General features: G+C 49.9%; 1 protein-coding gene across 1 annotated transcript in view; it reads left to right on the top strand.

The window, feature by feature from the left end:
- The window catches only part of SAMD4B (sterile alpha motif domain containing 4B), a 46,664-nt gene that overhangs the window by 12,750 nt on the left and 8,428 nt on the right, over nucleotides 1-25,486 (top strand). The window contains exons 2-3 of the mRNA XM_051846668.3: nucleotides 6,890-7,292; nucleotides 20,965-21,435. Coding sequence (XP_051702628.1) covers nucleotides 7,097-7,292; nucleotides 20,965-21,435 — 667 coding nt within the window. The 5' untranslated portion in view covers nucleotides 6,890-7,096. The remainder of the gene's footprint in view (nucleotides 1-6,889; nucleotides 7,293-20,964; nucleotides 21,436-25,486) is intronic.

Here is a 25,486-nt window from a genome sequence, read left to right as displayed (position 1 = left end):
AAACCACACAGTCCTACAAAGGGAGGGGTAACGGTTTCTGGTCTTTTCTAGTTTGTGTCCATCTGTTCAAAAGATCACAGGCCACGTTTTTTTGTTGTTGTGTGTGGTGTTTTTTTTTGTTTTTTTTTTGTTTTTTTTGTTTTTTTTTTTAGATTTATTTATTTGAAAGGCAGAGTTACAGAAAGAAAGAGGTCTTCCATCTGCTGATTCACTCCCCACATGGCTGCAACAGCTGGAGCTGGGCCAATTTAAGCCAGGAGCTTTTTGTGGGTCTCCCACAAAGGTGCAGGGGCCCAAGGACTTGGGCCATCTTCCACTGCTTTCCCAGGCCATAGCAGAGAGCTGGATTGGAAGTGGAGCGGCCAAGATTCGAACTGTTGCCCATATGGGATGTCGGCACTGCTGGCAGCAGCTTTACCCACTAAGCCACAGCACTGGCCCTAGGCCACAGGGTTTTTTTTGTTCTGCATAGTAATTCATTGTTGCTGTTTCAATGTGAATTACTTTCCAACAATCTAAAATGAGACTTTTTAGACTTAGATTTATTTTTTTTTCCAGCCCCAGATTTATTTATATATTTATTTGAAAGAATGAAGGGAGGGACAGAAGAGAGAGATCTGTTATTCCACTCTCCAATGGCTGCAGCTACAGGGCTGGGCCATACCAAAGCCAGGAGCCAGGAACTCCATCCAGGTCTTGCCCAAGGACAGCAGGGACCCCAAGCACCTCGGCCATTGTCTGCTGTCTCCTAGATACATCAGTAGATCTGCTGGTCCTTAAACCAGCACTCTGATATGTAATGCCCGCATTGCAAATGATAGCTTAGCCTGCCCCAATTTTATTTAAAAGCCAGATTTCCAGTTTTTTGAAAAATATTCTAAGACGTAGCAACATGGGACCCACATTCCCACATAGCTGCTGTTGATCAGAGCTGAACAGTCTCTTCTCCTTTCAGGTAGATGTGGATGCTTCAGGTCACCATAGTTCTTGTTGGCCAGCTTTGTTCAAAGCCTGGCCTTGTAAGCATCATGTTTGAAACCCTGTTCTGTCCCCAGACTTTGCTTTTAGTGTTGGGCTTGGGGGAAGAGGCTGGATTGATGTTTAGTCAGCAGTTTATTTGGCGAATACAGTGCTATTGCTTAGGAAAAGTAACAACCCAGTAGAAGAATTTATGAGGAGTGTGCACAGCTTCGGTCTGTTTGTGGATTTGGTCATCTTTTTGCTCTAAGTGCTGTTGGCATATCAAACCTCCCTTCACAAATGTTCTCTCTGAAATAGTAACATGGCCTTCTCTCTCATGAGTTGCCACCCAGTGGAGGAATCCCTCCCACTCCCGGGGGATGTTCATCCAGTGTCTGCTTGACCACTTCCAGCAGCCAGGGAGCTTATTACCTCCTCACATGGCAGCCAGTTCCATTCTTGGACAGATGTATTATTTTAAAATCTTCCTTATGTTGAGGCAGCTGCTGTCTCCTTAGGACTAAAAGCCACAAAATGCTGGAGCCAAGAAGGAAAACTGATTTTTTTTTTTTTTTTTTTTTTTTAGGCTCGTGAGCTACCACTCATTCTCCCTGCATCCAGGGCAGCATTGATAATTAATCACAGCACTCTTTCTCACGAGCCAGGAAGTAGAATGCGGCCTTAAGGTTTTTTAGAAATTAAATTATTTAAAAGTTACAAAAACATTAATTGCAACTAGCGAAGTGGAATGTTAATAATTCCCATCTCTCCAAGTTAGCCAATGTTAATAGCCTAGGGTGTGTGCTTCTACAGATTTCTCTATACCAGGGGTGGAGAATCTGTTTTTTCTGTCAAAGGCTATTTGGATGTTTATAACATTATTCGTGGGCTATACAAAATTATCAGTTTAAAAATTAGCCTGCTGTAGATTTATTGAGTCCTGTTTGCAATTTAGTTCCCGCCTGCAGTTGCCTTGGCAGGGCTGGAGGGAATGATTTCATAGGCCTTACGTGGCTGGATGTTCCCCACCCCTGCTGCTGTGTATACAGTACAAGTGGGCTTCAAAAAGTTCATGGAAAATTTGCAGTATCTTAATTTCATTTGTCCATAAACTTAAAAAAATATATAATATATATATATTCATTTTAGAGGATAAGACATACAGAAAGAGCTCCTATCCACTAGTTCACTCCCTTGGTTCCCACAACAGCCAGGTGGATCAAAGCCAAGAGCTGAAAACTCAGTACAGGTCTCCTATATGGGTGGCAAGGACCCAGTGACTTGAGCCATTATCTGCCTCTCAAGGTGCACATTGGTAAGAAGCTGGATCAGAAGCAGAGGAGCTGAGACATGAATCAGGCACTTCAATATGGGATGTGGGCACTGGGTGACCCAAGCAGCATGCTGACCACTGAGCTAAACTCTGGCTATGGAGAATGATTAATAAGTAGAGGGGTTGATATTGGGGTGCAGCATATTAAGCGACTGCTTGCAAAGCCAGTATCTCACATTGGAGTGCTGGCTTGACTCTTGGCTTCACTTCTGATCCAGTCCTGGGAAAGAAGTGGATTAGGCCCAAGTTCTTGGGTCCCTGCCACCCACATGGGAGTCCCAGGTTTGGCTTGTCACAGGCCTGGCTGCTGCAATCAAGTAAACCCTCAGATGGAAGATATTCTCTCCCTCCCTCCCTCCCTCCCTCCCTCCCTCCCTCCCTCTCTCTCCCTCTCTCTCCCTCTCTCTCCTCTCTCCCTCTCTCTCCTCTCTCCCTCTCTCTCCCTCTCCCTCCCTCTCCCTCCCTCTCTCTCCCTCTCTCTCCCTCTCTCTCCCTCTCTCTCCCTCTCTCTCCCTCTCCCTCCCTCTCCCTCCCTCTCCCTTCCTCCTTCTCTCTCCTTCTCTTCTCTTCCTCCTTCCCCCTCCCTCCCTCCCTCTCTCCCTTCCTTTCTTCCTCTTTCCCTCTCCCTCTCTCCCTCTCTCCTTCCCTCCTTCCCTTCCTCTATCCACCTTGTTCATTGTCATGCTGCCTTTCAAATAAATATTTTAAAAAATCAAGCTGGGGCAGACCTTACGTTATGTGATAGTGTCAAAAACATCAGTCCTGACAGCAAGACTTAAGAAAATTATATCAGTAGAAAGGTACTTCAAAAAGTTGGAATTAAACAATTAGGTTATTTTGATGCAAAATTTTAAAAATTCATTCTGCATTGGTGGATATTCCTATTGCTTCATTTCTTTAGGATCCTTTTTTTTTTTTTTTTAAGATTTTATCTATTTATATGAAAGAGTTACATGAAAGAGTTATATGAAAGAGAGGCAGAGAGAGAGAGATGTCTTCCATCCACTGGTTCACTCCCCAGTTGGCCGCAACAGCCAGAGCTGTGCCGATCTGCAGCCAGGAGCCAGGAGCTTCTTCCGGATCTCCCATGTGGGTGTAGGAGCCCAAGGACTTGGGCCATCTTCTGCTTTCCTAAGCCATAGCAGAGAGCTGGATCGGAAGTGGAGCAGCTGGGACTTGAACAGGGGCCAATATGGGATGCTGGCACTGCAAGTGGAGGCTCTACCTGGTACACCACGGCACCAGCCCCCCAGGATCCTTCTTAAAAATGCTCCAGGCAGCCTCTACCTAACAGTTGGAGTTAGCCTGTGAGGTAAACCTATGTGTTGTGTCTGACCTAGTCCACCTCCTTATCTTTCATATGTTAGAGAAGAGAAACAGGCTGACTCTAAGAGCAAATAAATTAGTGGCTAGGATAGGACTAGAACTGAGTTTTTCTTGATTTTCAACATTTCCCATTTCACCTCTTAGACATCTACCCTGTTTTTCTCCTCTGGCATAAAAGAACAAATCTAATTTTCCTTCTGTGTGCTACCTCAGGTATTCAAAGCCAGTTTTGCCATTCCCTTTGAATCTTTTCTTCCCCGGGGTAAAGTTTTTTTGAGTACCTTTAAGTTCTTCTGTTAGGACAAGATGTACACATCCCTTTACCGTCCTTCTCCAAGGCTGTAGAAATCCTAAGTGTGATTTCAACACTCACCTTCTTCTCTACCTGTTCATTAATTCAATTCAACAGATACATGTTGATGTATGTCCCGGGCACTGTTTGAGACACTGTGTAGTTTGTATTTTGGAGGGTGAAAAGAAACATTATAAAAAATGATATCTAAGGGTGCCAAGTTACATAAAGAAAGTGAAATAGCATTAATTGAGTGACCATGGGAGAGATGTCCTTAGATTTGATGGTCAAAGAAGCTGTCTTTGAGGAACTGACATTGACCAAGACCTGAGTGACAAATAGGGGCCAGCCTCTGGAGGACGAGGACTCCATTGAGCAAGAGAAAAATTAGTACAAGATGAGGTTGGAAAGGCCTCAGGAATCCTGCAGGGCCCTATAGACTGGATAAGATTGGGTTTAGTTTAGATTTTATTTCAGTGCAATTGGAAGTCATTGGAGATTTTAAGCCAGGGAGGTGGCACCTGATTTCCCCTTTAAAAAGATTGCTGGGAGTCCTGTTTAACTTGGAGCAAGATTCCCTTTTTCTACTTCTAAAATCCATGAGGATTGGCAGCCAAACCAGTTTGCTGTGTCCAGGGGCCCCCCGAGGGGATCCACGAGGTGAGTCACAGCTATTGCTAGATGCAGCATGAAAGTTCAGGGAGCTGGGAGTAGCTGCCTAGGACCTGAGTCTGGTAGGGGCAGTGGGTCTTTGTGCAGAGTTCTCAGTCCAGGAAACTTCAGTCCTTTGGCAGCCAGACAGTGATGGAGCCAAGGGTACTGGTTGCAGGAAAGGCAGACAGGAAATGAGTGGAAACCAAGAGTCTGAGATACTTAGAAAAGGGCTTCAGAGTAGAATCAAGAAACCAGTCAGCTGAAGAACTGCCCTGCTGTTTGCCCAGTGGAAACAACCCCAACATAGTTCCTGCCTGAGAGCAGAATCTGGACACCTTTTTGGTTGGTCATTTTATTTAGATTTGATCTGGTCTCTTCCCTTCAGGTTGACATCCAGTTGGCTCCCAAGAGTCTGGATGACAGGCTGGTATCTCTGGAAGCTAAAAAACCATCCTGACCCAGAAGTTTCAGGTCTGGAGCAGCCTTCAGGGGAATGAAGATAAGGCCTAGGAGAGAATCATCTATGAGTAGAGATGGTTGGGATCTTAGAGATTAGAGCTGTATGTTTTCCAGAATGAGAGAGCTGGGTTGGAGAGGGTGGCATTCCCTCAACCTGTTGGTGATCTTTTCTGTTTTTCTTTTAATTTTTTTTTTTGTTTGTTTGTTTGAAAGGCAGATACACAGAAAGAGATCTTCCTGGGCCGGCACTGTGGCGTAACAGGTAAAGCCACCGCCTGCACAGCTGGCATCCCATATGGGATGTTAAAGTTAAAGTCCTGGCTGCTCCACTTTGGATCCAGCTGTCTGCTAATGTGCCTGGGAAAGCAGCAGAAGATGGCCTAAGTACTTGGGCCTCTGTACCCATGTGGGAGACAAAGATGAAGCTCTTGGCTCCTGGATTCAGCCTGGCCCAGCCCTGGCTGTTGCTGCCATTTGTCGAGTGAACTAGCAGATGGACGATCACTCTCTCTCTCCCTACCTCCATCTCTGTAACTCTGCCTTTCAAATAAATAAATAAATTGTTTTTAAAAATCTAAAAGTAGATAAAAGTTTAAGACTTTCTAAAAAAAAAAAAAAAAAAAAAAAACAGAAAGAGACCTCCATTCTCCAATTCTCCAGATGCCCATGACAGCCGAGGCAGGGCCAGCCAAAGCCAGGAGCCTAGAACTCAATGAGGGTCTCCCACATGAGGGGCAAGGGACCCACGTACTTGAGCCACCATTTGCTGCCTCCCAGGGTGCACCTTAGTAGGAAGCTGGTTTGGAAGCTGAGGAGCCAGAACAGACCCAGGCCGATGTGGGGTGCAGGTGTTCAGGCAGCAACTCAGTGCTGTACCAGATGTCCATCACTTGTTCCTGATTTGTGAAAAGACCTCTGTCCATGCCCATATCTAAGGGCTCACAGGCATCTAGCTAGTTACTGACCAGATCTCCATGGGGTCACCACTTTACCCATCTACTGCCAACCTAGTATTGTGGGTCTTAATTTAAAGAGCCCTTAGGGTTCTTTCAGCAGGTGAAAGGTCATCTGTTCAGCTCCCAGAGGAGGTGGCCAGAGCCCAGCAAGGTCAGGGGTTGTGCCCACGGTCATATGTCTGTTAGTCATGTCACCTTGGGCCCGATCTCCATTACTTTGAGTCTTTTCCAAATGCTCAGCCTTTTTTAGTTCCCATTTCTGAAAAATCTTTCCAACTTACTTTAGACTTTTTGAAAAAGATTTATTTATTTATTTGCAGACAGACGCGGAGGGAGAAGCAGAGATTTTCCATCTGCTGGTTCACTTCCCAAATCCCTGCAGCAGCCAGGGCTGGGCCAGGCCGAAGCCAGGAGCCAGGAAGTTTATCTGGGTCTCCCACCTGGGTGACAGGGGCCCAAGTACTTGAGCCAAAATCCACTGCCTTCTCAGGCACATTAGCAGGGAGCTGGATCCGAAGTGGAGCATTTGGAACTCAAACCAGAACTCTGATATGGGATGTTGGCGTCACAAGTGCAAGTTTACCCTGGTGCGCCCCAATGCCAACTCCCTACTTTCTGCTTGCATTCCATTTCCTTTGGCCCTGTCACAGCCAGGTGTGAGGAGCAGCATCTCCCTTGTAGTCTCTGGGGTGGGTCTCTGAGTCCCAGTCAAGTCTTTTCTCTGCATCTGCAAAGTGCAGAAAAAGTGGATCTAGTTCTAGCACTGTCTTCATCTTTCTCCCAGGAGTTCAGCAGACTGAATACCCTGAAAGAGGAAGTCCTGAGGACTCCATGCCACCCTTGGCCTACACTCACCAGGGTAGCTTCAGCCCCTTCCTTTTCTCTAACCCCTTTGTTTTCCTTTTCCAGGAGTCTGGAGAGGTGTGGCTGGATCAAGACCTTCCCCAATGTGAACAGGCTCCCTCCTCCCCTCACCACCCTTTGCCACCACGCCAGGGAACATCCTCAAACCCTGGCCCTCAAGGGAGAGGTAACAGGAGCCCAGAGCCGAGACCATGTGACGGCGCTGGCCCTTGCCACCGCCGTCCCCCCAACCCTGGCCCCAGGCCTGGCACCATGATGTTCCGAGACCAGGTGGGCATCCTCGCTGGCTGGTTCAAGGGCTGGAATGAGTGTGAGCAGACCGTAGCCCTGCTGTCTCTTCTGAAGCGGGTCACCCGTACCCAGGCCCGCTTCCTGCAGCTCTGCCTGGAGCACTCACTGGCTGACTGCAATGACATCCACCTGCTGGAGTCGGAGGCCAACAGTGCTGGTGAGTCTCCACCCCAAGAGATGGGAATACAGCAAGAGGGAGACCTGGAACATGTCGATGGCTGAGGAGGCCAACCCAACAGTGGTGCTAAGAAATGTGATTTCTAGGCTTGGTGGTAGAGGAGAGCAGGGACTTTAGAGTGCTTCCAAAATTCACGAGTCATCCTAAACTAGGCTTTACCCCTACAGCTAGGTTGGACTTAAGGCATAAACAGGAGAGTTTTGACTTTAGCTAGAGTTCTTCATATCACTTCCATAAGCACAGGGAGGCACTCTGTGTCTTGTGAGGTTAGTGTAGGGAGGGGTGAGCCAGGCTTCCCTAGAACTTGTCTCTCGGGCCCCAGTCCTAGATAGGAGTCAGGCCAGAGAACCATCTCAGAGGCTATTGCTGAAGCCATTTGGGCTTCCAGGAGACTGGGTGGATAGCTGTTGATCCCAGTGATGGGTGGGAAAGATGGAAACCAGAGAACAAGGAGAAGAGTAGCAGATATCCAAAAGCTGGCTGGGAAGGAGACTGGGGCTCCGTGCAGTTTGTCTGTATTCACCACCCTAACTCTTCCCACTTCTCGTATTCATTGTTCACATTGAATCTTAACAACAAGCCGAGCAGTTCTTACTTACATATGAACTTTGAAAACTTGTTCTTTGGTGGGTTTGGAGTCACGCTCTCTAGATTTAAATCCCAGTTAATTACCTAACCGCATAACCAAGTAATTTAACCTCTGTGTGCCTTAGTTTCCTCATTGTAAAATCAAGATGATCATTATATCTACCTTCGGGGTGGAGGTGAGGATTCAGTGAGTTCACACATGGGTAGCTGTTAGAGCAGTGCCTGGTATGCAGTAAATATAGCTGTCATTTGTTTGTATTGTCACTCATTCATCCTCATGACAGTCTCCATGTGGGGCTACTACTATACCTATTTTACAGACGAGGAAACCAGAGTGGGCTGCTGGGATGGGGATCTGGGAAGCCGCAGGGCCCCAGGCCTGGCAACAGTCAAATTTATTTTTACAAAGTTGTTGGGGTTTGTCCCCCCCACCTTTTTTTATTTTTTCTTCTTTTCTACTTTATTTGAAAAAGAAAGAGACAGAAATCTTCTGTCTATTGCTTCATTTCCCAGAAGGCTACAACAATCAGTCTGGGCCAGGTCGAAGCAAGGAGCCCAGAACTCATTCCAGGTTTCCCATATGGGGGTCAGGGACCCAAGCTTGAACCTCCTGCTGTCTCCCAGGGTGTGCATTAGCAGAATGCTGAACTAGAAAGCCAGAATTCAAACTGTTGGTTGCCCCAAATGGCTTCCTTGTGGGGAGCAACCCGGACTGGACTGAGTTACTGGAATTAAGACTTATTCTATGCATCTGCTTTCCCACAATATGGCACTGAGAAGGGAAACAGCTTCTACACAGCTGCCTCCAGTTCAACCAATAAACTGTAGGACCTGCTCCTGATTGGAGGAGAGCAGCGTACTCGGCGTGTGGGTAGCAGAGTTGGGATTGGTGGAAGAGGACTATAAAGGAGGAGAGAGACAACATGCACCAGGAACATCTAAGGGGGAACATCTGAGGGAACACCTGTGCAGCCCCCGAGAGAGCCGGCCGGCGGTGTGCCGCTCCCCTGCGGAAGTGGGGAAAGTGGCCAGGGGGAACCGCCCTTCCACGGAGGTGGAAGGGATAGTAGCCAACCCGGGAAGAACCAGCAGCAAACCCGGGGAGGGCCGAGCAGACAAAAGAACAGCGCAGGGTCCTGTGTCGTTCCTCCACGAAGAGGGGGAGCGACATAATGGTGCCGTGACTCAGATATGAAGCCTAGGCAGGGTTTAGTGTCGTTCCTCCACGAAGAGGGGGAGCGACACTTCCTAACTTTTAAAGATTTATTTATTTATTTGAAAGTCAGAGTTACACAGAAAAAGAAGGAGAGGCAAAGAGAGAGAGAGTGTTTTTTTTTTTTTTTTTTTTTTTGACAGGCAGAGTGGACAGTGAGAGAGAGACAGAGAGAACCTTTTTCTGTTGGTTCACCCCTCAGTGGCTGCTCCAGTGATGCACTGCGGCCGGCGCACCGCGCTGATCTGAAGCCAGGAACCAGGTGCTTCTCCTGGTCTCCCATGTGTGTGCAGAGCCCAAGGACTTGGGCCATCCTCCACTGCACTCTGGGGCCACAGCAGAGAGCTGGCCTGGAAGAGGAGCAACCAGGACAGAATCCAGCGCCCCGACCGGGACTAGAACCCGGTGTGCCGGCGCCGCAGGCGGAGGATTAGCCTAGTGAGCCGCAGCACCGGCCAGAGAGTTTTATCCGCTGGTTCACTCCCCAATTGGCAGCAACGGCCAGAGCTGCGCCGTTCAGAAACCAGGAGCCAGGAGCTTCTTCCAGGTCTCCCATGTGGGTGCAGGGGCCCAAGGACCTTGGGCCATCCTCCACTGCTTTCCCAGGCCATAGCAGAGAGCTGGATTGGAAGTGGGGCAGCCGGGACTCGAACCGGTGCCCATATGGGATGCTGGCACAGCAGGTAGCAGCTTGACCTGCTATGCCACAGCACTAGCCCCTTTGTTTTTATTTTTTTAAGATTTATTTATTTATTTGAAAGGCAGATTTACAGAGAAAGGAAAGAAAGATTTTCCACCCATTGGTTCACTTCTGAAATGGCCACAGCAGCTGGGGCGGGACAGGCCAAAGCCAGGAGCCAGGAGCTTCTTCTGGGTCTCCCACGTGGGTGCAGGGGCCCAAGTACTTGGACTATTTTACACTGCTTTCCCAGGCGCATTAGGAGGGAGCTGGATTAGAAGTGCAGCAGTTGGGACTTGAACCTGTGCTGGTATAGGATGCCAGCATCCCAGGTGGAGGCTTAACCTGCTATGCCACAACCCCAACCCCCTTACTGAGTTTTTATGTACAATCACAAAAACACCATGGTAGCAGTCACATGGGCCTAATTCTCAGTCTGACAGACTAAAAGCATTAAGGACAAGCTCAGCTGCATCAGGCTCAGGGCTCACCCTGGCCATCTTCCTACCAGGAAAGGCTCCACTCTTCTCTAGTCCTGAGAACAGGGAGTCCTGTGTGGTGTGCCTATGCCCTAAGAAGGTACAGTTAGGACAAGTCAGTGTGTTACGCAGGTTTGTGGTACCCCACCACCACCCCAATCCAGGCAGGTGGTTGAATAGCCACTGGGTGTCAAACTTGGCTCTGCACCAGAAATCACCAGCAGTGCTTGTTACTATTAGCATTTTTAGGTTTTGCTTTTGTTTTCAGGACTTGTAGTAAAATCAGATCATACAGAAAGTGACAAGGGAAGCTTTTTCGAGGGTCCCATGTTTCCATTTTCTTTTTTTTTTTTTTTTTTTTTAATTTTTATTTTTTTTTTATTTTTTTGACAGAGTGGACAGTGAGAGAGAGAGACAGAGAGAAAGGTCTTCCTTTGCCGTTGGTTCACCCTCCAATGGCCGCCACGGCCGGCGCGCTGCGGCCGGCACACCGCGCTGATCCGATGGCAGGAGCCAGGAGCCAGGTGCTTTTCCTGGTCTCCGATGGGGTGCAGGGCCCAAGCACCTGGGCCATCCTCCACTGCACTCCCTGGCCACAGCAGAGGGCTGGCCTGGAAGAGGGGCAACCGGGACAGAATCCGGCGCTCCGACCGGGACTAGAACCCGGTGTGCCGGCGCCGCTAGGCGGAGGATTAGCCTAGTGAGCCTCGGCGCCGGCCTCCATTTTCTTAATCTAATTTATGAGATGAATTCTGTACATACGTAAGCATGTATATATTTTCCTTATAGCACATAGTCACGCATCACACATATATACCAGTTAGCTTTTTTGGCTTACCAAAATACCGTGAGCATTAGTCCACATTCAGTACATGCATGTGGGGTTTTTTTGTTGTTGTTGGTTTTTTTTTTTTGGACAGGCAGAGTTAGACAGAGACAGAGAGAAAGGTCTTCCTTTTCCATTGGTTCACCCCCCAAATGGCTGCCACAGCTGGTGCACTGCCCCGATCTGAGGCCAGGAGCCAGGTGCTTCTTCCTGGTCTCCCATGTGGGTGCAGGGCCCAAGCACTTATGCCATCCTCCACTGCACTCCCGGGCCACGGCAGAGAGCTGGACTGGAAGAGGAGCAACCAGGACTAGAACCCGGAGTGACGGCACCGCAGGCGAAGGATAAGGCTAGTGAGCCGCGGCGCCAGCCCGTGTGTATCTTGTTGTTTGTGGCTACATAATAAGAGTAGGGGATGCTAAGCAGTGCTTTACCTTTAATAATTGTGTATCCCTTACGACAGCTCTTTACAATTGTTCCTGTGGCTTCACCATTTTGTAGATTAGGAGACTGAAGGCTGGGGAAGTGAAGTGACTTGCCCTTAGTCACGTGGTTGATCAGAGGGAGAACTTGAATTTGATTTTAAAGCCCTTGCCTGTAGGACAGATCTCTGGTCTTGCACCTGCAAACGGTGCTGGAATGAGCACCCTCCTAGATCTGTAGAATACATTCCTAGGATTCTGCGGCACTGCTGGTTTGGAGGTGTGTGCACTTAAACTGTTTGTTCACTTTGCCCTTGAAAGACACTCTGCACTTTACACAGAGAAGCTGCCCAGCTGCCCATCTCAGATTGCTTGCTGTGGGGTGTGGGGGGTAATCCTTAGCCGGGGTTAAGAAGAGCTGTGCAGTGAGTTGAATGGTAAATGAATATGTGAATCAAGGTCTTTTTTTATATTGAGACTATTTTATTTGAGGATTATGTGTTAAAACAGATTAGATCTGTTTTCATAGATCAGTTGTATTCAGTTACTCTGGAATAGATGTTGTTACTTAAAACTGTATTGAGTCATGGTAGAGTGAACATGATTTAAGTAGGACCCAATAGTTGAGATTTTTGTGCAGACAGTTTTATTAATAAGTGAACTCAATTAGTATAAGATATAATTGTATATTAGTGACCAGGGTTGAACATTTCTTATAGAACTGAGTAAATTTTTATGAGTTTTGGAGAATTCAATTCAGAGTCCAGTGCAAATAAGACTGAAGCCATAGGATTATGAACTGGTTAGATATCTTTGTCTCATTTGTAATGAATCAAGGTCTTTATCCACAGTCCCTTGTCAGAAGGTGAGAACAGAACAAGCTGATAGTTAAATGGATGGAGAGATAAGGAAACTGAGTGAGGAAGAGAGAGAGAAGTGATCCCTTAGGCCCTTGAATGCTTCTTTCCTTTTTTTTTTTTTTTTTTTTTTTTTTTTTGACAGGCAGAGTGGACAGTGAGAGAGAGAGACAGAGAGAAAGGTCTTCCTTTTTGCCTTTGGTTCACCCTCCAATGGCCGCCGCGGCCGGTGCACTGCGCTGATCCGACGGCAGGAGCCAGGTACTTATCCTGGTCTCCCATGGGGTTCAGGGCCCAAGCACTTGGGCCATCCTCCACTGCACTCCCTGGCCACAGCAGAGAGCTGGCCTGGAAGAGGGGCAACTGGGACAGAATCCGGAACCCCAACCGGGACTAGAACCCGGTGTGCCGGTGCCACAAGGCGGAGGATTAGCCTAGTGAGCTGCGGCGCCGGCTGAATGCTTCTTTCCTAATACGCATGGGGGCTCCAAGACTCACTCCTGCCCTCAAATAGAACCTTCCCCCCTCTCCCGTTTGTAAAGGAAGGAGCTACTTCCTGGGCCTGAGGATCTGGTGGGAGGAGCTATCACTCCTGTTTTTCTTCCTCTCCTTCTTCTGGCTTTCCCCCTCCCTTGTGTTTCCCAAACTTATGTTATTGTCAGAGTAATCTGAGGGGTGGGCAGTGTAACTTAAAATTCAGATTGCTGCCTTTGCCCCTCCCCCCCCTCACGCCCATCAGAATCCCATGGAGATGGGCCTGAAACTAGAGCCAATGTACTGAGGACCAGGCGTGAGAGGGAGTGCCTTGCTGGATGATTCATTTGTCGTGGGCCACCCTGGAGTTCTAGATCCAGCTTTACCACTGCTGCTTCTTGTGACCTGGCTCAGTCCTTGGGCCTGAGGCTTCCTATCTGGACAGTAGGGGATTGTCTAGGTACTTCTGAGAAATCTTTCAGGCTCTGAAATAGGGTGCCAGAGAAGGCGGAAACACAGCCACATGTGCTGCTCTCGCTTCATATTTAATGAATGACTCTCGGAAAATCTGCTTCCCCTCTGCATAAGCAGTGTTACTTACCTTGCAGACCAGTTTTGTCCACCTGTGCCTGCCTAAGAGCTGCCCTTCCTCAGCTCTCTACATCCCATCAGACCTGGAGCCCTGACCAGTGAAATGAATCCCCTGCTTCTTTCTGGGTTTTCTCTCTGTGTCCCACCCAGCCAACCCTGCTGCTTCCCCCAGAGAGATCCTGAACTTGGATTTGGGTCACAGTTGCCAGCCTGTCTATCTCCTCCTCAGATAAGGCAGAGAACACAGAGAAGTTGACCTAGGCCAACGTGTCCTAATGCCAGCTCTGCCACAAACCCCAGGAACTTTCTAAAAATAATGTGAAGCCTCGGTGCTGTCCGCAGAGATTGAAAGCTCCCTGGTTGACTCTTGGAGACATCCAGTGAGAACTGCTTGTCTTGGTGCTGATACTGATTCTAGGTGCTCCCAGGTGTGTGGTGAGGATACTGTCACATGGCCCACTGGCAGTGGGGCTTAGAGCTGTTTAGGGGAGGACTCTGACCTGGGCCATCCCTCCTCAGGAAGCTGAGAGGGTGTAGGGGAGTCCTGCAACCCAGGCAACCAAAGTTGGTTTCATGGACGCAGAACCTGAGGCAACCGCCTAGAGCAGAAAAACAAACAACCAAAAAAACCCCTAACTTCAAGAATCTCGGGAACAAGGAACCCCAGTGTCCCCTTGTTGCCATCCTTGTTCCTTTTCCCAGTGCTCTCTTCTTTGCCTGTTTGGCATCCATGGCAGGAATCCTAGCCCTGTCTTTTCCCGTGATGCTGACTTGAACCAGAAGGGTGTTCTATAGACAGGAGTGCAGAGACAGGGGCCAAGAAGAGCTGAATTGCCTTTCCTTCCCTGGTCCTGTAACTTCCTGGGCCACATCTCCTTCATTCTTTCTGCCTGTCCTCTGAGTCAATGCTATATCTAGCAGGTTTAGGCCCCTCCCTCTCTGGCTCAATGAATCTGGGTGGGGAAACTGAGGTCAGAGGGGGCTGAGGTGAGTGAGTCACCAGCGCTCAGCTCTGAGGCCTCCACCCTCCACTTTCAGTTCATCCAACAAAAATGTGAGCCCCCTGGCCCTCCCCCATATCTGTGAGCTGGGGTAAGGCAGAGAAGGACATGTTTGGAGCCAAAGCCCAGCCCCTCTGGTGTCTGAGGCTGCCACAGTTGTTGCAACAGCCCAGCACATAAAATGGCTCTGCTCTTACAGCAGTCTGGGACAGATGTAGTCCTGGCTCCTGTACTTTGCCAGGACCCAGGGTCATGACCTACTTAGCTCTGGTCACCTGCCCAGCCCTATTCCCATTGCCACTCATCCTCCCTCATCCTCTCCATGTCTGCACAGTCTGGGGTGCAGCCCACTGCGTCACAGCATTCCCCAACCCCTTCCCCCTCCACCCACCTCAAGGATTTCATCACTGCTTGTTGTGCCTCTAGCTCCAGTGAGCCAGAGATGTGTCTATTTTTGGTAAATAACTGCCGTAAAATTTCCCACCCCTGTTGAGATACTTAAGGGGGAGCCCCAGATGTCCTCTCCTCTGTGAACTACTGCTCCCCTAGCCCTGAAACAGTGGGGCCTCTAAGTCTTCAACCAGGAGCACTGGCAATAATTGTTAAAATGTACTGAGCCCTTACCACCTGCCAGGCATTTTGTGTAATTGTCCCATTGACTCTTTACAACAGCCCTGTGATTTGGAGGAGTTCTTAAAATCCCCGTAACACAGAAAAGAAGACCAGGGCTCAAGAGCCCTTAAAACAGTGGCCCACAACTACACTGACCTAGGTTGTGAAGGTTAGAACAGGAATTTGAACCCAGGCACGTTTGCTGTTGAACTTGAGCTCTTACGTAATATATTCTGTTAGGACCTGAGACAGCAACCTAAGGTTGGGAGATCTACAGGAGGCATTTATAGATGCAAAAACACCACTACCTTCTAGGGGCCATCCCAGTTCAATTGTGCAGGTAGTTACTGGGCTGCTGCTGTACCTCCACTCTGGGCCAGACCTTTTTGTGATCTGGGCAAGAAACTAAAGTTCCATCCCCACTCGTCATCTACAGCCCCAGCTGGGCTCACCCCAAGGGGCCTGAGGCTGTACAAATTCCTTGAACCAGTTCCAGTCCTCATTGATGCTTCCCAGTCATGGGAGGCCTGCCCTTCCCACCACCATTGCACAGACACGTGAACACACACTTCCCCAGAGTCAGCCTCCATTCGCCCAAACCACTTTCCTTCAGTAGTAGAACAACGTCCTTCATTGAGCCCAACCCTTGGGACTGTTCTGTCACGTCCCCTGGCAGTACCAGAGGAGAGGCCGTGTCCCTGAGCCCTGGAGTCCTGGCAGTACTGTGCAGTGGGGGAGGGCCTGGACAAGGCTTCTCTCTGTCCTGGATGCCTCTGGCTGCCCTGCAAGGCCTAAACAACAGCGATTGAGAACTTCAGGGCAGGGCTGAAGAGGCAGGCTTACTCTGCTGGAGGAGAAGAGGGAAAACACCCATCACTGAACCCCTACTGAGTGCTTCCTGTGGGCAGACTGTGTCAGGAGCTCTACACCGGCTTCTCCCTTAGGCTTCTTGGCAGCTTTGCAATCCCTGTTTTACATAGGAGGCAGCTGTGTGACACAGAACACAGCTGGATGTGAGGTCTTGATTCTCTGGCCCTAATATTAAGCCCTCCACTGCTCATTACTGCTTGTCAAGGACTAAAAACTCAGTGGGACTGGCACTGTGGCACAGTAAAGGCTGGCTGTAACTACTGTCAGTGGTACTAGTTCTATTAGTTCATGTTCGTTTTGGTCGGTGCCATGGCTGTAACATGTATTTGTATGGATGGATGCATCACTTGAACAGAGGTTCTCTGGGAAGCTTGAAGCAGTGAGGCCTAGGCCAGGAACAGTTTACTTAGCCAGGAATCGGGAGTTTTGTATGATGCATTTTCTTAGAGCTACAAATGTAAGCAGAATTTTTAAAAAGATATATTGTGGGGCCGGCGCCATGGCTCACTTGGTTAATCCTACGTCTGTGGCGCCGGCATCCCATATGGGCGCCAGGTTCTAGTCCCAGTTACTCTTCTTCCACTCCAGCTCTCTGCTGTGGCCTGGGAGGGCAGTGGAGGATGGCCCAAGTGCTTGGGCCCCTGAACCTGCATGGCAGACCTGGAGGAAGCACCTTGGCTCCCGGCTTTGGGGCAGCGCAGCGCCAGCCGTGGAGGCCATTTGGGGGGTGAACCAACGGAAGGAAGACTTTTCTCTCTCTCTCTCTCTCACTGTCTGTAACTCTATCAGTCAAATTAAAAAAAAAAAAAAGATATATTGTACTTTCTGTTTCTCTCTGCCCCTTCCCCCCTATTTTATATTAAGCGGGGAGGGAGAGAAGCAGAGAAATCTTCCATCTGCTAGCTCACTCTCTAGATACCCACTACAGCTAGGGCTAGGCCAGGCTGAAACCAGGACTTAGAACTCCAAACCAGATTTCCCACAGGAGTGACAGGGACTCAGGTACCTGAACCATTATCCTTTGCCTCCCAGGGTACACGTCAGCAGGAAACTGAATCTAAAGTGGAGTAGCTGGAACTCAAACCAGGCACTCCAATATGGGATGTGGGCTTCCCAGGTGGCAACTTAAGCCATTTTCTAAGCAGGTCATTAAGAGAAAGAGGGGTACAGAAAGGACATTTTCTGGAGCTGGTGTTGTGGCATAGTGGATTAAGTCACCTCCTGTGATGCTGGTGTCCCATAGGAGTGCCGGTTTGAGTCCCAGAAACTCTGCTTATCCAACTACCTGCTAATGTGCCTGGGAAAGTAGTGGGAGATGGCCCCAAGTGCTTAGGCCCCTGCCACCCACATGGGAGACCCAGATGGGTTCCAGACTCCAGGGGTCATCCTGGCTTAGTCCCGACTGTTGCGGCCATTTAAAAGGAATAAGCCAGTAGATGGGAGATTAATATTCTCTCTCTCTCTCTCTCTCTCTCTTCTGTAACTAACTCTGCCTTTTAAATTAAAAAAAAACTTTTTTGGTGGTTTTATTTATTTATTTATTTATTTATTTGAAAGGCAGTTACAAAGAGGCAGAGGGAGAGAGAGGTCTTCCATCTGCTGATTCACTCCCCAAATGGCTGCAAGGCCGGAGCTGGGCTGATCCAAAGCCAGGAGCCTGGAGCTTCTTCCAGGTCTCCCAAGTGGGTGCAGAAGCCTAAGGACTTGGGCCATCCTTTGCTACTTTCCTAGGCACCTCAGCAGGGAGCTGGATCAGAAGTGGAGCAACCAGGACTCGAACTGGTGCCTATATGGGATGCTGGCACTGCAGGTGGCAGCTTTATCTGCTATGCCACAGGGCGAGCCCCAACCTTTTTTTGGGGAGGGGGAGGGGACATTTTCTAAGTTTTATGCAAGTAGCCAGGTGTCTGTCCATCTACGGTTGGGCAAAGCGCAGAGATCCTGGAAATATTAAAGACTAAAGAAACTTGAATTGAAAGACCCCTCAGATGCCTAGACTTTTTTTTTTTTTGGCCTTTTTTTTGACAGGCAGAGTAGACAGTGAGAGAGAGACAGAGAGAAAGGTCTTCCTTTGCCGTTGGTTCACCCTCCAATGGCCGGCGCGGCCAGCGTGCTGCGGCCGGCGCACCGCGCTGATCCGATGGCAGGAGCCAGGTACTTATCCTGGTCTCCCATGGGGTGCAGGGCCCAAGCACTTGGGCCATTCTCCACTGCACTCCCTGGCCACAGCAGAGAGCTGGCCTGGAAGAGGGGCAACCTGGACAGAATCCGGCGCCCCGACCGGGACTAGAACCCGGTGTGCCAGTGCCGCAAGGCAGAGGATTAGCCTAGTGATCCACGGCGCCGGCAGATGCCTAGACTTCTGACACTGTCTTGTATATGTCTGTTCCCTGTCTGTTTCCCAAACAAAGAAGGTTGGCTTGTGCCTTTGGAATTCTTGTGCATATTTGAAAGAAGGGAACCACAGTTAGAGAAAATAACCATGATACCAGTAAAAATAGCTAATGTTTACTGAGGGCTTATTTTATGCAATGGTCTCACCAAGTTCGTTGTGGTCCTGAGCTCCAGTTTACAGGTAGAATAAGCAGAGCTCAATGAAGTGTCGCATTGGCTCAGGGTCACGTGGTCAACAGGGAGTAGAGAAGGCCTACAGCCATATCTCTGCCCATGCTTTGTCATCACTCACCCATGTGTGGCCTTGGGTTTGTGTGGTTAGCAAGGCTCTTCCCCGCTTCCAGGACCTCTCCAGTAGCACACTTCGGAGAATTCTCATTGTGAGGTTTTGGGAATCATCAGCCCGGGCTGCACTTGTGAGCTCAGTTGCCCAAGAGTGAGGGCCAGGTTGACCCCCGTCCTTGATTATTGTCTTGGTTCTCCGGCACTGCTGCTTCTTGTCCCTCTCTTCTGCCTTGTCTGTGTTTTCTCCATGTTCCACCCCATTTAGTTAGCCACAAGGGCTGACAGGCTTTTGAGGGGAACAGTCAGACTTAATACAGTTCCTTCCCAGGGTCTCCTTTCTGTGGCTAGCCTGGGGCCTTATTCTTGCAGACCTTCTTCTGGGCTGAGAGGGTAAGTCTTGCTCACCTCCACAGGATGGACTCGGGCCCTCAGATGGTGAGAAGTCAAGCAGATCGCCGTAGCATGTGTAGTCAGGGAGGCTTCCTGGAGAAGGGCAGGGTTATGCAGTCTCTGAAAGCCCTAGAACTTGGGTGGACGGCCGGCGCTGCAGCTCACTAGGCTAATCCTCCGCCTTGCGGCGCCAGCACACCGGGTTCTAGTCCCTGTCGGGGTGCCGGATTCTGTCCTGGTTGCCCCTCTTCCAGGCCAGCTCTCTGCTGTGGCCAGGGAGTGCAGTGGAGGATGGCCCAGGTGCTTGGGCCCTGCACCCCATGGGGAGACCAGGAGAAGTACCTGGCTCCTGCCATCGGATCAGCGCGGTGCGCCGGCCATAGCGCGCCAGCCGTGGCGGCCATTGGAGGGTAAACCAACGGCAAAAAGGAAGATCTTCCTCTCTGTCTCTCTCTCTCACTGTCCACTCTGCCTGTCCAAGAAAAAAAAAGAACTTGGATGGGGGAAAGAGGTTGTGGAGGCCTGGATAAAGGTAGTGGGGAGAGAGCCCCTGGGAAGGTGGGAGGATCCTGAGTTGAGTCTTTATCTGGAGGAATTAGAGATGGGGTGTTCTCTGGAAATGAAGATGATGTTAACCTAAGAGTTCTTGGACTTGGGTCTGTCAGAGCTAGTTGCCATTATAACGCCTGATCAGAAATATGCCATCCTGGGGCTGGCTTTGTGGCGTAGTGGGTTACGCCTCTATCTGCACCACTGGCATCCCATATGGGCACCAGTTTGTGTCCCAGCTGCTCCACTTTGATCCAGCTCCCTAATAATGTGCCTGGGAAAGCAGCAGAAGATGGCTCGCCCCTGCACCCACGTGGGAGATCTGGAAGAAGCTCCAGGCTCCTGGTTTCGGCTTGGCCCAGCCCTGGCCATTATGACCATTTGGGGAGTGAACCAGCATATGGATGATTTCTCTGTGTGTCTCCCTCCCTCTCTATAATTTTACCTTTCAAATAAATAAAATAAATATTTTTTAAAGAAATATGACATCCTAGTGTAATTTAGGAAGATTAGTCCATTTGGATATACCAGGCAGCTTGAAGGGAGAGAATCTAAAGACAGAGAGACTGGTTAAAAACAACAGCAAACATTTATTAGGTCCTAAATATCTCCCAACTTTTGCAGATAAAGGCATCAGTGCTCCCCAGTCCAGGAGGAGTCTCCTTGGATAGGGACTGGGTGGGGGTGAGGCCATGAAAGTAAAGGGGAGTGGGTACACAGCAAGGGCAGGCCTGGGGCAGCATCAGGGCTCAGATTTTCTCCCCCCCCCTCCCTCCCTCCCTCTCTCTCTCCCTCTCTCCCTCTCTCCCTCTCCTCTCCCCTCTCTTCCTCTTTCCCTCTCTCCTTCCCTCCCTCCCTCCCTTCCTTCCTTGTTTTTATTTGAAAGGCAGAGTAACAAAGAAAGAGGAGAGACAGATCTTCCATCCACTGGTTCACTACCCAAGTGGCTGCAATGACCAGGGCTGGGCTGGGTTGAAGCCAGGAGCTTCTTCCAGGTCTCCTACTTGGGTACAGGGACTCAAGTACTTGGACCATCCTTCGCTGCTTTCCCAGGCACATTAGCAGAGATCTGGATCAGAAGTGGAGTAGCCAGGACACAAACTAATGCCTATATGGGATGCCAGTATTACAGGTGTCGATTTTACCCAGTTATGGCACAACACTGGCCCCAAGAGCTCAGATTTCAGTGTAGCAAGTTTGGCTGATGGGGAGTTACTGCAGCCTTTTGAGAACAGGATTGTTAGAACTAGGAAAACTTACTCCCAGAAACATAGGGAGTGTGTTTGAGTTCTCTACGAAGGCCAGGAGTCAGGATTGTAGAAGAGAGAGGAGTTGGAACTGCATAGATCATTGGCAGCTCTTAGGTTGATGTGCATATCGCACCCCGGCTCTCCTAACATTCCCTCTTATCCCCTCTGTAGCTATCGTCAGCCAGTGGCAACAGGAGTCCAAAGAGAAGGTGGTGTCCCTCCTGCTGTCCCACCTGCCACTGCTTCAGCCGGGCAACACAGAGGCCAAGTCGGAGTATATGAGGCTCCTGCAGAAAGTGCTGGCCTACTCAATTGAGAGCAATGCCTTCATCGAGGAGAGCCGCCAGCTGCTCTCCTACGCCCTCATCCATCCAGCCACCACCCTGGAGGACCGCAACGCACTAGCCCTCTGGCTGAGCCACCTGGAAGAGCGGCTGGCTAGCAGCTTCCGCACCCGACCAGAGCCCTCCTACCACTCGCGCCAGGGCTCTGATGAGTGGGGGGGCCCTGCAGAGCTGGGCCCTGGAGAGGCAGGGCAAGGCTGGCAGGAAAAGCCACCCCGGGAAAATGGACACGTGCCCTTCCACCCATCCAGCTCAGTGCCGCCAGCCATCAGCAGTATTGGGAGCAACGCAAACACAGGTGAGGAGGAAGGGCAGTCCCAGGAGGCCGTGCCTACTTGAACAAGGTCAGCCTGGGCCCTGTCTTGATTTCTCTGTGGGCTTGGGTAAGGCCCATGACATCTGGGCCTCAGCTTTGTGAGGCAGTGTAGAGCCTGTGAACAGGTGATCCCAAAGCTGTCTTACCTATTGGGTCTTATTGCTCCCACCCTTTGGTTATCTTGTGTTTTTAAATAATTTTGGTCATATAAGGAATCAGGGCTTCCCCCTAAAAGTAAGATTCCCAGCTGTTTTTAATAAGTCAAAGATTTGGCAACTCAAGGCCTGTATTCCTGATGTCAGCCAATAAGATGGAGCTGACTTCAGCCAGCCCTTTAAGCTCTGCACATGTGTTCCAGTTTGCCTCTGCCCCCACCCGCTTCTGAGGGCGCTGAGTTTATGACCCCTAATGGAGGGCTGGACACCATCCTCTGAGGTCCCTTCCAGTTTAGACATGCTGGACTTTCATCTGGCCTCAGCTTACAGCCTTGCTTTGGAGCACTCTGTAAACTGCTGTGTAAGATGTCTGCTGTGAAGCATTGGTAATAAGAGGTAACACTGTTGTGCATTGACTGTGCTAGGTGCTTTTTTTTTTTTTTTTTTTAGATTTATTTATTTATTTGAAAGAGAAGGAAAGGCAGAGAGAGAGAAATCTTCCATCCACTGGTTCACTCCCCAATTGGCCACAACGGCCAGAGCTATGCCAATCTGCAGCCAGGAGCCAGGGTCTCCCACATGGGTGCAGAGGCCCAAGGGCTTGGGCCGTCCTCTACTGCTTTCCTAGGCCATAGCAGAGAGCTGGATCGGAAGTGGAGTAGCCGGGACTTGAACCAGCGCCCATATAGGATGCTGGCACTGCAGGTGATGGCTTTACCTGCTACACCATAGCACTAGCCCTGCTAGGTGCTCTTTTCTCTCACTTTTTCAGATACCATCTCGTGTAATCCTTATCACAGTCACCTATCACTAGCTCTAGTTAACAGTCAAGAACACTGGGACTCAAAGAGGTAGTCATGTAAGTGTATTCAAAATCACACATAGAGCAAGAGATGAAATTGACCAAGGTTCAGGTCCAGGCATTCTGAGGCCAGAGCCTGACTCTGACTGCTGTCCCATCCTGCCAACTAACAGTTTGAAAGGGCTCTCTTAATAAAAGTCCTGGCAGCCAAGGTGAGCGGTTGGTATCCCAGTAACATTTTGAAATGTTAGTTGAACAAGATAAGAGAGGATAGCTTTTCCAAGTCATGGTGAGGTAGCATGACCTGATCAAGGTGAGGGGTTCCTGGACGGGTCAGCTCTCTTTGGCAGGCACTGGTTAAAGCAGGCCAGGAGAGAGTGGCTTTGCATGGTCATGTGTGCCAGCAGATGGCAGGAAGCCTGCGCCTCTGGTGCCTGGTGCCTGGTGCCTGGTGCACAGCAGTTCCCCCCGGGCCTGATTCTTGCCCAGTTAATGTGCCAATGAGAACCTGGGAAGACAGAGGCTACAGGAATGCATTTCCAGGAGCCTGCAGTGTCTTGGCTCTCGTTTTCCAGCCTTTGAGCCTCACAGTTCCTGGGTCCAGGCTGAGAGGACATACTCAACAGTAGTTCTAGCAAAAAAAATACATTGAGCACTTGGTCATTGTTAACAGCTGTCCTGAGAACTTTATAGGGAGACTTCAGAATGTTCATTGAAAAATGGAATCGAAAGATAAAGTTTTTTGGTGCAAAAGATTTTGAAATCCCTGCTTAGTTTTCTCATGATGCACCTTTTAACTCCAAAGTCACATGAACCCAGGCAGTCTGACTCTGGCGCTCCTGTTCTTTACTACTGTGCCCTTGCCTCCACCTAAAGTGACCCAGACATGCTCAGCATCACCCACGCAGCATGCCCCTAAATTTCTTTCTCTCTGCACCTCCTGGGCTCACCATGATTGGACCCCAGAAGCTGTTGAAAGTCCAAGCTTGAGAATGTTCAAGAGGGGTTTGGACTGCAAAAGCAATTGTGCGCTCCATGTAGAGAGGGCACAGGGGTGGCAAATTACGGAGGGCACAGTGTACAGATGGGTCTGGCTGGGATGGATTTAAAAGAGTAATACAATGGTTTAAATGAGAAGTTGCGGCAGCAGATACTCATGCTTTAGCGTGTGCCTATCCCCTCTACTAAGGGCTTTATGTAGAAATGGAGGCAGTGGGCAGATGAAGTGACTTGCCCAAGATCATGGGGTTCAGGGTGTCAGAGTCAGGATTTGAACTCAGGACTCAGTTCTGACTCTCAGACTTCAGTTATTAGGACTGCTGTGGGGGTAGGGTGGGGGTGCCTTGAAGGATAGGACGAGGCTTTTGGATTTTGTGTAGTTGCAGGAAACAGGAAACCATTGAAATATTTTTGAGAGGGGAGCAAGGATTGGCCTGGGAGGGCGGGCAGTGTGGGTTTGGGGTGCTGCCAAGGACAGACCAGGGTTTCTTGGAGAGTGTGAGGCCCTGGATCTCAGGCCGGCATTCCTGTCTTTTTAATTCTCGGGCAGTGGCCAGCCTCCACCCCAGAGCAGGACCAAGCAGACTCCTCAGGAACTGCACGATCATTCCAGTCAGGGTAATTTCCTGCCCTCTCAGCCTTGCCTGCCCCCTTCTTGGCTGAGAAAGAAGGCCTGCATTGAGGGTTGCTGGCCTGCAGCCTCAGAGGCTGCCATCTTTCTCCAGGAGTCCTGAGCAGAAACAGCAGCCAGGGCTAAGGGAGTCCAGAGAGGCTTGGAAGGAGCCCTGAAGAGAGGGCCCTAGAGGTCTTTGGCAGAGGCAGAGTCTGGTCTTGGGGTGGGCCAGAGCACTACCTTCTCCCTTGGGTGCCTTCTTGGCCACGAGCATCAGTATCGTCACAGGATGGAAGTTGCTTTGGAGCCGGCACTGGGGTGGTCCTCCTTCCTTGGCCGATGTCAGTGGAGCTCTGGCAGGAGTCCCAGCCTTTCTATCAGAAACCAGGCCGGGGCGCTCTCAAGGAACTGGGGCAAAGGACTTCAGCTCCCTGGGCCTTGATGTCCTCACCAGCCGGGGTGAGGCCTTCTGGTTTTGATTCCTTGTCCCTTTCTGTAGGCTCAGAGGTCCCCTTAGCACCATTTTGTTCTTTGTGAAACTTGGTTGGAGGGCTCCTGTGTGTCATGCCCTGTGTCTGATCCCGGGGATACAGAAATGGTTGACTGGGAGGGACATCCTCCAGAGCCCACAGTCCAGTGCAACAGGCAGACTAATGAGGAGGGCAGCGAGCACTGGACTCGCAGCAAGAGAGGAGACAGCTGAGTGGGGCATGAAGGCAGAAGTAGCTGCAGAGAGGGATGGGAGAACGGGGAGCTGGACAGAGAGAATGGTGCATTTAGAGGTTTGGGGACTTGTGGGAGTGGTTAAGTGTGAGGTTGGGTCCCTCTGCCCTCAGGCCTGCCTCAGAAATGCAATGTACAGGGAGTGTGAAACTTCCTGTAGAACAGGGCCTGCCTTCACCCTGAGCCACAGGGTCTCACGGGAGCCAGTCTGGTCTCAGTACAGAAAAAAAGAGGAGTAGTGAGGCTGGTGTTGAGGGCGCGGTTCTTGTGCTTCTTTCGTGAACTACTGAAGCAACTCCTTTTGGGCCAGGCCCCACTGTAATTGCTAAGAATACTGTGATGTTTAAGACAGGATGGGGCCCTGTTGTCATGGATCTTGGGCTATTGCAGGGGAACAGTTCGTAATCAAGTAAAGAAATATTAGTCGATAAAAGAATTGGAGGTTGTGGTGAGTGTAAGAAAGGTGAGACAGACTAATGTGATAGAACAACCTGGGTGTTGGGGAGGGGACATGGTGACTTCAGATCGAGGGTTGAGGGTTGGCCTCAGGAGACTTGAAGAGAGTGAACAGCTGAGATCAGGAGGACAAGAAAGATCAAGGTCAGAAGTCCCGAGATTGGACCAAGCTTAAGTATTCTGGGAGCAGATGGAGTTTGAGGTACATTGTGGGAGATGAGAGGTCAGAGATGGGCAAGGACCAGCGCTTGCCTGACCTTTTTTTAAGCACGTAGGAGAGTTCGA

This window comes from Oryctolagus cuniculus, chromosome 18 (assembly GCF_051225735.1).
Source record: "Oryctolagus cuniculus isolate XC-2025 breed Fujian yellow rabbit chromosome 18, ASM5122573v1, whole genome shotgun sequence".
Lineage (NCBI taxonomy): Eukaryota > Metazoa > Chordata > Mammalia > Lagomorpha > Leporidae > Oryctolagus > Oryctolagus cuniculus.
Note: the sequence above shows the minus strand (reverse complement) of the source record. Positions and strands in the feature narration are given on the sequence as shown.